Genomic DNA, 12520 nt, shown 5'->3' with positions numbered 1-12520 from the left:
TTTTTTCCTGAAATTACAAAGGGTGGTGCCCTATAGTACAGATTATGAAAACAGGGAGTCTGATGCTGCCCTAAAATTTGTGGGACTCCTTGCTGAAGTTCACACTATTTTCTCTCAGACCTTTGCAGATTTTGAACATCATGATTGTTCAGAACAACCATGATAAGAGTCCTTAAATACAGTGATGCTGAGCCTTAGAATTTCTCAATAACTTCTGGATCTAAGCCTGAAGTTGCAGTAAAATGGGACCTTGCTCTGAGGTATTGTCTTTGCATACTGGAAAAATGTGACTTCTGCATTCGTGAAAAATGCCAGCTTTGACTCCAGGCCTGAGAAACAGATTTCAGAACATCTTGCACAATAAAATTCTGTCCTGAAATGTTGAACAATACTGAGGGGTGCTAATGCTAGCTGAGTTCCGTATGTGCTGTTCTTTCTTTGTGCTAACGAATAAATGCCCAGATAAAAATCCAGTGTTCCTGTTCCAGGTTGACAGGTGAAATGCCAAACTGCCTCCCTGAATTTCAGCCCTGGAAAATCTCAAGACTAATTTTGGTGTTCTGTGCATAGAGAATGTTACATGGCATAATCAGTTTTTCCAGAAACTTGATGCTTTTGATGCTTTAATCACTTTGCCATAATACTGATTTGGTTAGTTGCCATAATCTAGGTGTATTTTTATGAAACAGATTTTAGAACCTTAATTTAAAACATCTGATGGAGATTTTGTAATGGAACATTATAGAGACTTCCTTCCAGTCTAGTAGTTCATAGAGGGAAAGTAAGTTTAACAATACATTTTTAAATGTTTTGACAAATTAAATTTAAGAAAGTGCAAAGACTACAGGAACAATATTGTTAGTGCAGGAAAACTGTAAAACAGATAAATTCAATTTTGGTTAGACTGTCTTTCATTGAAAAACATCTTCTGTTGCTCACTTCTATGATAGTCTTTTCTGCTGAAGTAGTTAAAAACACAAAAAAAACCCTCAAAGAAAAGCCAAGCAAATAAAACTCCTACCTCTGAAAAAAAGCTCCACCTTTCAAATTCCTAGATGCTGTTACCACGCTTTTTAATAAAAGTACTTCATAACTTTATTAGCCTTAGATTTTTGCTGAATTGTTGAGTTCCTAGTAAAAATTTACTTTTTATTTTGCCACTGCAATCTAAAATTCTCTCAGATTCCTCTGTAGCAGCCCAGTGAAGCAAAGGCCCCTTTGGCTTGTGAGCCTCCCAGCTGGATTCTGCCAGAATGCCGGGGGCTAAAAGTACTGGTGAGACTTCCCTAGATTTGAAACACTGCTTTTGTCATTTCAGTAGCCAGAGTACGGGACTCCAGTGAGGAGAAGCTTTTAATACTGGAAGAAAGTGACTGGCTTGACTGTAATAATCAATGGGGAGTTGTATCCAAGAGAAATCTGTCTTGGGGCTTAGTCTTTTGCTTTGTAAATTATTTCTGATATGCAGCTTAACCTTTGTGTCATCGATTCATTTTTTCCTTTCAGTGATCAAGATGAGATTCCTATAATCTTTTTAGGTGATGTAGCTTTTGTATATCAGCATCTAACACTCAGCTCAGTTCTGGTGAGCCAACTTGCCCTGTTTTTTTTTGGTTTTTTTTAATTTCTTTGCATCTTCTCAAAAACTGAGTCACCTTCATTGGGTAAATATTTTAAGCCAGTTAAAACTACATCAATGTCCTCAAAGGCAAAGTTTTCAAAGGTTTCAAAACCTTTTGCAGAATTGCCCTGAGACACTAAAGCAAAACTCCATTGTTGTTCCCCAGGAAATTTACTGTGGTTGTTGCCTTAGTTGGTCTTTGAACATCTTTCCAATTCTAGCCAAGAAAGGCAAGTTATCTTGAAGATTATGAATGCCTTAAAACTGGCTGGACAGAGGAAAAAAGGCCTTACATGCTCCCATAGTGAGAAAAAAAGGTAATATGGCCAGTTTCTCTGTGAGGGGGTAAGAAACCCCTCCAAAAAGCCGTACAGGAGAGAGCCAGTGGAAATCGAGCTTCAGTAGGGTCACTGCTTACCAAAGTACTTGAGCGTTGTCCTCACTCAGTTAATATTAACAGAAGACTTGTCCCCCAGACCCTATTTAGTTTAGATTTGAAAGTCTGCTAAGATAATGTATGCGGAGTGTTTTAAGAGTACCTAGAAGGTCTCTAAAAGCACTGCTCAAATAGAAGCATTCCTGGTAATCTTACAAAGCTACTGTGTGTTTGATGTGCTAGCAGCATCAGAAAATGCAGAATTATCCTGTGGTAAGTAGGAGCTGAAATTTTTTATCCAGAAGTTGCTTTGAATTTAAAATCAACTAATTTAAATGGGATAGTTCAGAATCACATAGGAGTAGAACTCAAACAAGGAAATTTAAGGTGTTAAAATTGTGGCTTAGTTGATCCCAGAGCGTTGTTAATCATTATTGAAGGCAATGCCAGGTCCAAGCCTTAGCACAGGGCACAAGTTACTGTTCTCATTTGGTGGGTGAAATATTTTGTATTTCTAGAATGACTTTGCATATTTGTACTGGCTGTGGTCAAGTAAATTACTTTTTAGCTTTTAATGTACTATAGGAGGGTCCAGTTCTTTTGATTTGGCTTTCTTTGAGAACTGCATTCAGGGCCTGACCTCTACAGAAATATTTCAGGATTTATAAGGATATATATCAAAGCAATTTGATATTACTCCTTAAATGGGCTTCAGCAAGAACTAAGTTGTCTTTTACATAGATTTGGAAGTAGTTTTGTGTTATTTAAGTTAATGGAAATTGGTCTGTAGTACTCTTCCTCAGTTACACTAATTTTATCCAACATCTCTTAAAGTCAGTTGTTTTCAGAGGGGCTGTTGATGCTGTGTTTGTAGGCTCTTGTGCTCGCCTGACACAACCACACTGGAAACCAATGGGATGGAATGAAGCAGTGAGAGGCTGGTTCCAGGAGATGCCTTGCAGCAGGCATCCTGCCAGTCCTTGGTACTGCCAAGCCTGCTGAAATTTACTGCAATTTGGGAAACTTTGGAGCTTTATTTTAAGAATAGTTCTATTCCTTAGACAAGTTTTGTGTCCTTGAAAAGGCCATTAGAAATTTAGTTGCCTGCTTTGTCTTTGCTTGCTGCGTTAACCAGCTTGGCTGGTCCTATGTACTTGGAATTAGAGTAACCCATCCTACCTGCTTCTGTTCTTGCAGTGCACTTTACAAACAGCAGCAGCTTTCCAGGAATAGATTGGTTTTCTAAACAGATTGTCAGAGGAAACAGTGCCTCTCTGTGTCTGTCTTTATTTCCATCTTGAAATTTGTGGTAACTTCTAGTTTGTGCTGAGTAAACCCCTTCCCGTGTCTCTGAAGGACAGTGCTTCAAATAAAGCAACACAAATTTAGAAAAAAAACTAAGGACAAAAAATGGAATTTGATGAGTGAATTGCAGATTTACAGTCCAGGATGGGGTACTGGAATCCGTGGTAATGCAAGTATCAAATCCATTGAAAGGCCATGGCAGCAGTTCCTCTAGCTGACTCTTTCCTGAGCTGATCACCGTATTTTTTACCTGTTTACAGCAGAAAAAACAGATATAAACAGGCTGCCTTCATGAGAAGTGAAGCAAGATCAATTCTTCTGTTTTGTAATTGTAGTGTGTTCTTCTAAATCTCTTAATCTCAGTTTTGAAGAGCCCAATCTCCTGCTTTATTCGTCTGCTGCTCAGGGTTGTAGCAGTAAGCCAGCCATTAGTAAGCTCATGTGAAAGGGGCCCTGGGATTTACAGGAGTATGGGATGGGAAGCAGTAGCTGCAGCTTACCCAGTGGGCAAGAGGTGCTGTAATATTTTTGATTGTGCACCTTGTGATGCTTCTATGTATTACTGCAATCCAGTCAGCAAGCCTGAGTTGCATCCAGCACTGTGCTTGGCATTAAGGCTGATTTTTCTGATGAATATTGATTGTTCGTTATGTAATGTCAGGAGCTGTACATGTGGAATTGTCAGATGCAAGAAATGCTCTAGCAGCTTTTAAAATGGTTGTTTCATGTCTATATTTACCTTTAACAGATCTGGAGTTTTCAGAGGATGCATCTGGTGTGCTTGAAGGCAATAAGAAATCCACAAATAAACAAGGTGATAAATCCAAGGAAAACACCCGGAAGATTTTTAGTGGGCCAAAGCGGGTGAGTAATAATGCTGAGACCAAAACAAAGTTCTTATTTTACTGAACTCCTCCTTATTGATGTTTCTTCTTAGATATGCAACAGGGCTTTTTGAGATCATGAGTTGGGCTTTAATGTTATTTCTGGAAAAGTAAAATATTCAAGTGCAGTACTTTTGTATTCATTACTGAAAGGTTCACTTTTCAGATTCTGCTGTGGAGAACCAGACTTGTAACATAGATGCATTCCTTGGAGATGATTTTTAAAGAAAATCATCAGTAACTTCTGTGTATTTTACTTTGTGGTTTGTTGGTGTTTGGGAAGGATTCTTTTGGTCTATTTTGTTTGCTCTCCCAAGAAATATCTATCATATAATAAGGTAGAACTTTTCTTAAAACTTTAAATTGGGTGTTGGTATAGGCTTTATATGGATAAGTGCATTTATAGCATTTCGTAGAGTGAGATTTTCTTTTAGTTGGAAAAAAAGTAGCCTGCAATCCCATGCCAGTCTTGCCCAACTGTGTAATATTCAGCATGAATCTGCCCTTTCATAGCATGAAAAGAGTTTATTCATTTTCTTGATCTTAGAGAAACGTGGTTTATCTGTCATTATGGGTACTCAGTATTTTGAGGTTTTTAAAAATGTGCATACAGCAAAAATGGAGTGTAGCCACCAGGTAAAACTTCGCAATAGGGGGGTCCATGTAATGTCCCTTAAATGAAGCTTTTATGACCCTAATGCTCAGGACAGCTATTTCCAATGCTTAAGGACTTCTCATGGGCTTTTTGCATAACTGGTGACAGCAGTCCCTGTCTCACCATCATTGCAACCCGCAACTGCTCTAGGAGGAGAAAGAGGGAAATGGGCTTGTATTTCTGCTTTGCCTTGGAGTTCCATAGGTTTTGCAAGATCTGGCAGTTGCAGATTATTATAGAAACTGTCTTTTATGTGTGTTCAGAATGTGCTAAGTCCAACAGTTCAAAGAAGTTTTTAAAATTATTTTTTCCAAGGAATTCTAATAATTCCTCATGAAGGTAAGTAATTACTTGTATTTTATGATAGTTTCACTTGAAATAATTTTTCAAGGTGCCTTTTGGTTTTCTTTGGTCTTCCAGAACCAGAAGATTTATCTCCCCAGTTGTGTTATTATATATCAGTTTTTCATTTAGAAAAGGATTTGTAGGTGGAGAAAGGATGACACATTTGGTTTAGCTCTTAAAACGTGCTGGGGAGTATTTTCATGTGGGAGGATGCCTGACCAGTAGGTCCTGTCAGTTGTGATGCCCTTTGAAAAAGAAGTGTCACTTGTTGCTTTGACTTTGGACAGAATGAGAAGCTCCTCCCTCCACAGTTTGAAGTCAGATAAGTGAGAACGGTGTTTTCACAACTGAAATAGTATTTCTTAGAGATGGAAGTTCCTCAGCTTCTGCTGATTAAATAATCATTTTTTAAAATTCAGCTTCTTATCGGTGAATGTGTTACAGTACACTGAGAAACAGAAGTACAGGAAGTGCAAATTTGACTGTAACTTTTTCAGTTATATATTTTAACAGCATAAAACAGCTGTGGGTGTTCTGCTAAATACTGATAGTTTAAAAAATTTAAATATTTAAATGCCACAAATATTATTCTGTAATGCATTTCATGTGTTTCTCATTTAATTTTTGTTCTTTACATCCCTGAGATTTTATGTGAAAATGGTTTTAATTAATTTTGAATGTATATATCATGAAATTATGGGGTGAAAAAAAAGCCTTCCAGCAATATGATAAGGGAGAATGGTTTCAACTCTAGAAGATTCTCAGTTGGGGATAAATTTTATTCAAGTGGGTAAGTTGAGAATGAAACAGCTTTTTGACCCTGTAGTAATATAATGGACCTAGATGTTCCTGTAACTGAGGTTCAGATTTTAAACTTCAGTTTTCTCTAATCATATGGCTGTTACTTGGAGTTACTAAAAAAAACTTGTAAAGCTTGTTCTGATGGTAATTAGAGTTGCTATAATTATCTTCCTAAAGTATAGATGTAGGCTCTTTATCTTAGTTTTATCTTAAGGGAATTCTTATTCTGGGAATGAAAAAAAAAAAACTAAAAATATTAACCTGATGCTAATAACTAATGATCTTAAAAAAAAAAAATCTCTGGAACTACTTCTCTGTCTCAACACCGTTTATTTTTTCTTGTAGGAGCTAGCAGATACAGTATTAAGTGTTTTCTGTTAGGTGATTTTCAGAGCTGTGGCACTGCATCAGACTGAGCTGCCAAGAAGAAAGCTCTGTTACTCAGGAAGCAGCAGGTGCTATCATTAAATTTCAGCAGATCCAGAAAGCTCAAGTATTTTTTCCAGTCTGTATTCAGCAGATCTGTCACCCGTGGTTGTAGTTTTGAAAACTTGATCATTGTGTCCTAATGCTAAACTCTAGTTCTTGAAACTTTGATTGTATGCACAATAAAATATTGCTGACATCATTGAGTTTGTGAATAACAGTGGTTCTAAACACTGCTTTTACTGTAAGGACTGAAATCACTGCCTGGTTGCAGTAGCCAAGGACATTGATAGGTGAGTAAAGTCTCAACCAGAGCCATGCTTTTAAGTTAATTAAACCTCTTTATGCTGGGGAGGAGGAGTGTTACATTCCATAGCAACATAATTAAGTACTTGCAGTACATAAATATTGGCATTACTTGAGTTGCAAATTATGGGTGTGAAACATACATGAGTAACATCTGCAGAAGTTTGTTTGCAACTGTTTACAATTTTAATTCAACTGGTTGGGTAACTCATGCTCTAGCATGTCAGTTTGGGAACTCTGGATACACCCACCTGCTGGCCCCTTTGAGCTTAGTTCCCCTTCTACAGATGAAACAAATTCTCCATTAGCAGGCAAACCCAATAGAGCAGACAAGAAATTTTTTGTTGCTATGGTCCCAATCTACTGAGACGAAAGACTTGAAAATAGGCAGCATAAAAATTATTTCCTGAGATTTCTTGCTCCTGCTGCTTTCACAACAGATTTTAGCTAGAGTCAGCAAATGAAGAGAAACAGTTTTTGTAGGAATATTCTGGAACAGTTTCCTGTGGTCTTAGGCAAAAGATCTGTCTCTAAATAGGAATCTGAAAAAAGCCAACTTAAAAGTGTAAGATAAAGGAGGGCTAGTCTATCCCCAAACTTAACCTTTTATGGGCACACATTCCCATATGTGCCCTAAAAATTAATGATTATACTTAGTGTTTTGTGTCAGTTGAGTGTCTGTGTTGTCCAGCATATCACTAGGGACCACCAAGTCCTCTGAACAGGACTTTTTCTGGGATGGGCCCTCTGCTCTTAAACTCAAAATGTATAATGAGTGGTCTGCAGCTTGGTGCTGCTCTGAGTTCCACCTGTGGCCATAGGAAGCCAACCTAGACTTGGTGAATACTGATTACCTTTGAATATTTCAAGGTAAGAATTTAGCTAGAGTTGCAAATCATAGTTAAAAGGTATGGGAGCCTTTCAGCTTGAGGGGCCTGGGAGGGGGCAGAAACTATAATCTTTCTGTTACTGCTCTTCAGGGCTGCTGAGGCATGTGGGATGACTTAAGGAGCTGCATGAAGGAGACAGAGGAGGTATAACAGAAGATAAAAGCACTGACTCTCTCAAATTGGCACAACTGGAAGCAGACTCAGTCTTATGTTTTCTCGAAGTAGCATGAAATTTCAATTAGATGAGTGCTTTGTCAGGGTTTTTTTTTCCCTGTGCCTTAGAGTAGGTCAATTTTAGGAACAAGTCCTTTGGAATTAGTTTCTTAGATGTTGATATCTTTTGGTCTGGGTATATTTCGTAAAGCTTCTGTGCTACTATAGAATGCAATTTTAGCGCCTATAAAATACTGAAATTTTCTTGAGAGTTTGAAATGTAAAATGTATTTTTTATGGTTGGCAAGATGAGGAAGAAAGTGCTCAGTACATGGTCAGTATACATTGGTGATTCATGGACTACTGATCAAGCTAAAAACTAACCTGAAGGCTAATTCATTGCCTATTGACTTGAGACTCCAGTTAAAATGGGCATATTTCAATTAAATATTCACTTTTGCAATGAAAATTTACTGTTTTTAAATGACTTGAAGCTAGTTTAATTTTGTTTCTTATGCTCTTACATTGCTGTACCTGGAGAAATGTCTTTAAATTTCACTAAGTTGAAATCTTTGCCCTAGAAAACCTGTCTGGCTTGCAGCTGTGTGCACATTCCCACATGTACCCAGTGACTGGGGATACATTGGTGGGCTTTTTCTTTTCCTCTTGTTGTGCACACATTGGCTTGTATAGGAAAAGGTATGGAAAAACCTCTTCGCCACTAACTTGATGTTCATGGTGTTTCCTTTGGCCCTTTCAAATACTGGACCAGAGAGTTTTCTGTGGCTGGAATACAGTTAATTTTCTTCAGAGGAGCTCTTAAAGGGCTGTTCTGGGTTTGTGCTGAGAACACTATTGGTAGTGCTAGGCTGTTTTTGTTATTCTGAGCAGCACTTAGAGCCAAGGCCTTTTCTGCTCCTCATCCCACCCCGCCAGCCAGGAGGCTGGGGGTATGCAAGGAGGTTTGGAGGAGACAGCTGGTCACAATGACCTAAGGGATATTCCATATCATATGACAAGGTGCTCAGCAATATAAAAATCTGGAGGAGGAGGAAGGAGGGACACACCTTTGGAGTGATGGCCTTTGTCTTCCCAAGTAGCTGTTACACCAGGTGGAGCCTGGCTATCCTGGGAATGGCTGACAAACTGCGTGCCCATACAAAGTGGTGGATGAATTCCTTGTTCTGTTTTGCTTGCATTCATGGCTTTTGCTTTCCCTGTGTAACTGTCTTTATTTCTTAGTGTTTTCTCACTTCTACCCTTTGGATTCTCCCCCATCCCACTGGGGGTGAGTAAGCAAGGAGCTGGGTGGGGCTTAGTTGCCAGCTGGGATAAAATCACAGCAGTCCTTTTTGGCAGCTGACATGAGGCTCAGTGGGTTTGAGATAGTGACAGATTTGATTGGGATGTGCTAGATCAAGCTGATGCTGTTAGTGCATTTTAGCTGTTAATTGACAGGTGTCTGCCTGCCATGGGGCCCCCTTGCCTTACTGGGTGGCATGGCATTTGGTTTTCACTGCTTGCTGTGACTGGGAACATTTTGGTAACAGCTCTTTTTTAAAGTACTGTTACACTTTAGTACACTAAAGTGGCATTGCTTGAAAGCTCCTCCACTTGTGTGGACTGCATTTGCCAGGAGAAGCGGAGATCTTGTTGGATTAGCCGAAAAAGCCCAGTCCCAAACCCAGCAAAGCCCCATCTGCTGTAAGGACCGAAAGAGGCAAGAAATACTTACAGAAGTACGTGGTTATGCTTCTTTTTGTTCTCCCTTTGCTTGACCAGCTCCCTCCTGTTTCCTTGTGCCTTCAATTTCCCAATGTTCTGTATGACTATAAAAATTAGTTACTAAAAATGAAACATTTAACATAAATCTTAGTCCAGTTCGCTGGGAAACTCTAAAATATTCTACTCAGTCGAGGGGACCCAAGAAGAGAGATTAAGTCATCTTAACCTGGTTAAGTCAACATTGCAACTGAGAAATGCTCACTAAACACAGCAGCATTAGCAGGATTCCGTGCAGCACTTTGATCAAGTGATGTTAGCAGGGTTAGTTATGACAGTAATGTTGAATACGTGAATGAAAGCATGGCTGAATTCAGACATGGCTTAGCCAACAGACTGCTGCTGAGCTTCATATCCAAGAGAAACTTGGGCCAGTCATAACCCTGTAACTGCTGCTTTTCATGTGTTAGTCAAGTTTTAGGAATAACTTCTGTACCCAACAAAGTACAGAAATGTGTGCAAGAATTCCAGGTGTGGTCTTTGGACAGGTAAGTTGGAAGGACATGTTAAATGAATACTGTGTAAAGAGTACTTATTTCCAGTTACCAAGTGCTGAACCAGGAAGAATTTTTCTTTCTTTCTTCTGTATGATTTCAGTCTGATCTTAAGCTAGTCCTTAGTTCATTATTAAAATGCATCTTTCTTGTCCTATAGGCAGGTTTTTTTCCATGAGGAGGTTAATTTCATAATGGACAATAATACGCTCCTATTACAAGGTTAGGCACTGTCAGAAACTGCCAATACCTGAAAAAAAAACCTTAGGTGTGAGCCTTTGTTTCTGCTAGCATTTGTTGTAATACATGTTTTAAGGTATAAGAGATCTTTTACATTTTGATGGGAGCTTTCTCCACTAGTGTTTCATGCTGACTGGAAGGAGCTATAAATACCAGTTAGAAACAAATGCTGGGTCTAAGTAAATTAGAAGTTCAAAATGAAAAGCTTATACCTTGTCTTTGAAAGTATTTTGAAACTGGAGAAGTAGGAACCTGTGCCCTCTCCGGGCTGGCTGAGTAATCTTAGGGCTAATGTGACAATGACGTGTGTGTGGGAGGGACAGAAACCAGGCTGCACCGTGGTCTGTAGTTTTCCACTTAGCCTGTGTTACACTGTGCAGTAGATGTTTATCAAAGGCATCCTGCGAGTAACGTTTCTTTTTGCTGGCCTGCAAACGAATCAACATTTCCCCAAATCAGATTTTTAAACATTTTTCTTTGTTCTTTCCAAGTTTTAGAGTATGTGACTGTTAGTCTATCTTAAGTGCACAAACCTATGTGATTTTGCTAAATTAGTTTTCCATAGCTCATTTCAAATACATAGTTCTGAAACAGCAGCAGTCGTAATTCAAAAGTTTTGCTATCAGTCATAGCCTTTTCTATACACATAATGGTAGGATCAGAGTAGACTGGCCAGGGCTCATTTTAAAAAGAGCTGCTTGTCTCCATCTTGCATAACCTTTAGTTTAAGTGTGTTCTGTCCTAAGGATGAACAGTTGTAATAAAGACATTTTTTCAGTGATAATAAACTGCTGATAACTATGCACATTGAGCTGCTTTTTGCCTCCTGATTTCAGAAGTTGAAATTGCTTGGTTTTAGGAGGAAAGATCATTTGCTGGCATAAGCTGTTTTGACTCCATTGAGGAGTCAAGCTGAATTTGGGCAATTGAAATATTCTGTGCCCTCTCAGTTCAGTGCTAAGCCCAGTCTGTCTGTGACTGTGACAACCTGTGACTGCCTGTTGCTGCTTCTGCAGTGCGTTCCTTTCATTTGCTGGTTGGTGCTTCTGGCAGATTGGCTGCCCAGTTCTGAACTGAAGTGGTTTTTGTGGGGTTTTTTTGTCCAAATACGCTTTGTTGGAATGATAAACAAGAGATGAGCTGTTCTAAGTGCCAGCCAGTTATAATCAGCCTGTCTGTTGTAAGCAATTTCGATATATTGCTTGAATAAAAATAGAATTTAAAAATATTATAAAGGTGAGAATAAATCTGTTCAATAGCTGATTTGTTGGGAACCAAAGCCTCATATTGACACTATTATTTCACCTAACATTTGCAAAACCAAATTCTTCTATAACCATAATTATTTAATACTTGCTTCCAAGTGCTTACCATTTAGGGACTTTTTTATTATTATTAATGTAAATAGACCAAAACTAATTCTTAATGTGTAGGCTAGTAAGCAGGATACTAGTCAGGACTGGCAGGTTTTTAGATTAGTCACCTAAATTGAAGAGTGAGGTAGCTGCTGTAATTTTAATGAATTGAGTTGGGATTTAGCACCTCAAAGCCATCCTGGACTGAAAGCAAACATCAGGATTTGGTCTTCTCCCTTCAAGATAATAATTTGATGCTGATAAAAATTTTCTTCTCACTCCTTCATATTAAACCATGGTGAAGATGGTGTTCTGGTAGATACCAAGCTGGGATCCTTCCACCTTGTAAAAGTGCTTTCTTAAGTGTCCTCCATGCACAGCTGTTGGGTAGAACTGTGGGAGCAGCATTCTTGGAAATGCCTGTTTCTAGGTGGTGTCAACAGAAATATTAGCAGCTTTGTCTGAGAAGGGTAGCGATGCAAAGTGAACTTAACATGCTAAGTCCTCCTAGAGGCAAGAGGAACAAATGAAAAATAAGCACAGAAATCCTTCTCCCCCTGTGCATACTTAGGCTCTTCAGGAAGTAGAAAAACTAAATTGAATGGAAAATGTTTAATGTCACGGTGGAAATGTGGCATTTTATGCTTCCAGTTCCTACTGGTATTAGCTGTAAGGCAAGAAGCAAAGATTGATTAAATTGTCAAACTAGATTCTCTCTTGCATCCTCATATTCCCTGCAAAAAACTCACACACACATCAGTTTTGTAGTTCTAGTAATTAACTGAATGTTTTAGTAAATTGGCAATGCAGGATAGCTGTGTAGGATAAATGTTACATTGCACAGGGTCTCCTGTAGGAAGTTCTAAAATGGGAAAAAGTGCTCAAAG

At 38.7% G+C, this 12520-nt stretch overlaps 1 protein-coding gene across 2 annotated transcripts in view; it reads left to right on the top strand.

Moving 5' to 3' along the window:
- WAPL (WAPL cohesin release factor) overlaps positions 1-12520 on the top strand; it is a 64043-nt gene that overhangs the window by 20615 nt on the left and 30908 nt on the right. For both annotated transcript variants that reach the window (XM_041404798.1, XM_041404799.1), the window contains exon 5: positions 4051-4166. In XM_041404798.1, the coding sequence (XP_041260732.1) occupies positions 4051-4166 (116 nt within the window). The remainder of the gene's footprint in view (positions 1-4050; positions 4167-12520) is intronic.

This window comes from Onychostruthus taczanowskii, unplaced genomic scaffold (assembly GCF_017590055.1).
Source record: "Onychostruthus taczanowskii isolate IOZ18803 unplaced genomic scaffold, ASM1759005v1 scaffold22, whole genome shotgun sequence".
Classification (NCBI taxonomy): Eukaryota; Metazoa; Chordata; class Aves; order Passeriformes; family Passeridae; genus Onychostruthus; species Onychostruthus taczanowskii.
Note: the sequence above shows the minus strand (reverse complement) of the source record. Positions and strands in the feature narration are given on the sequence as shown.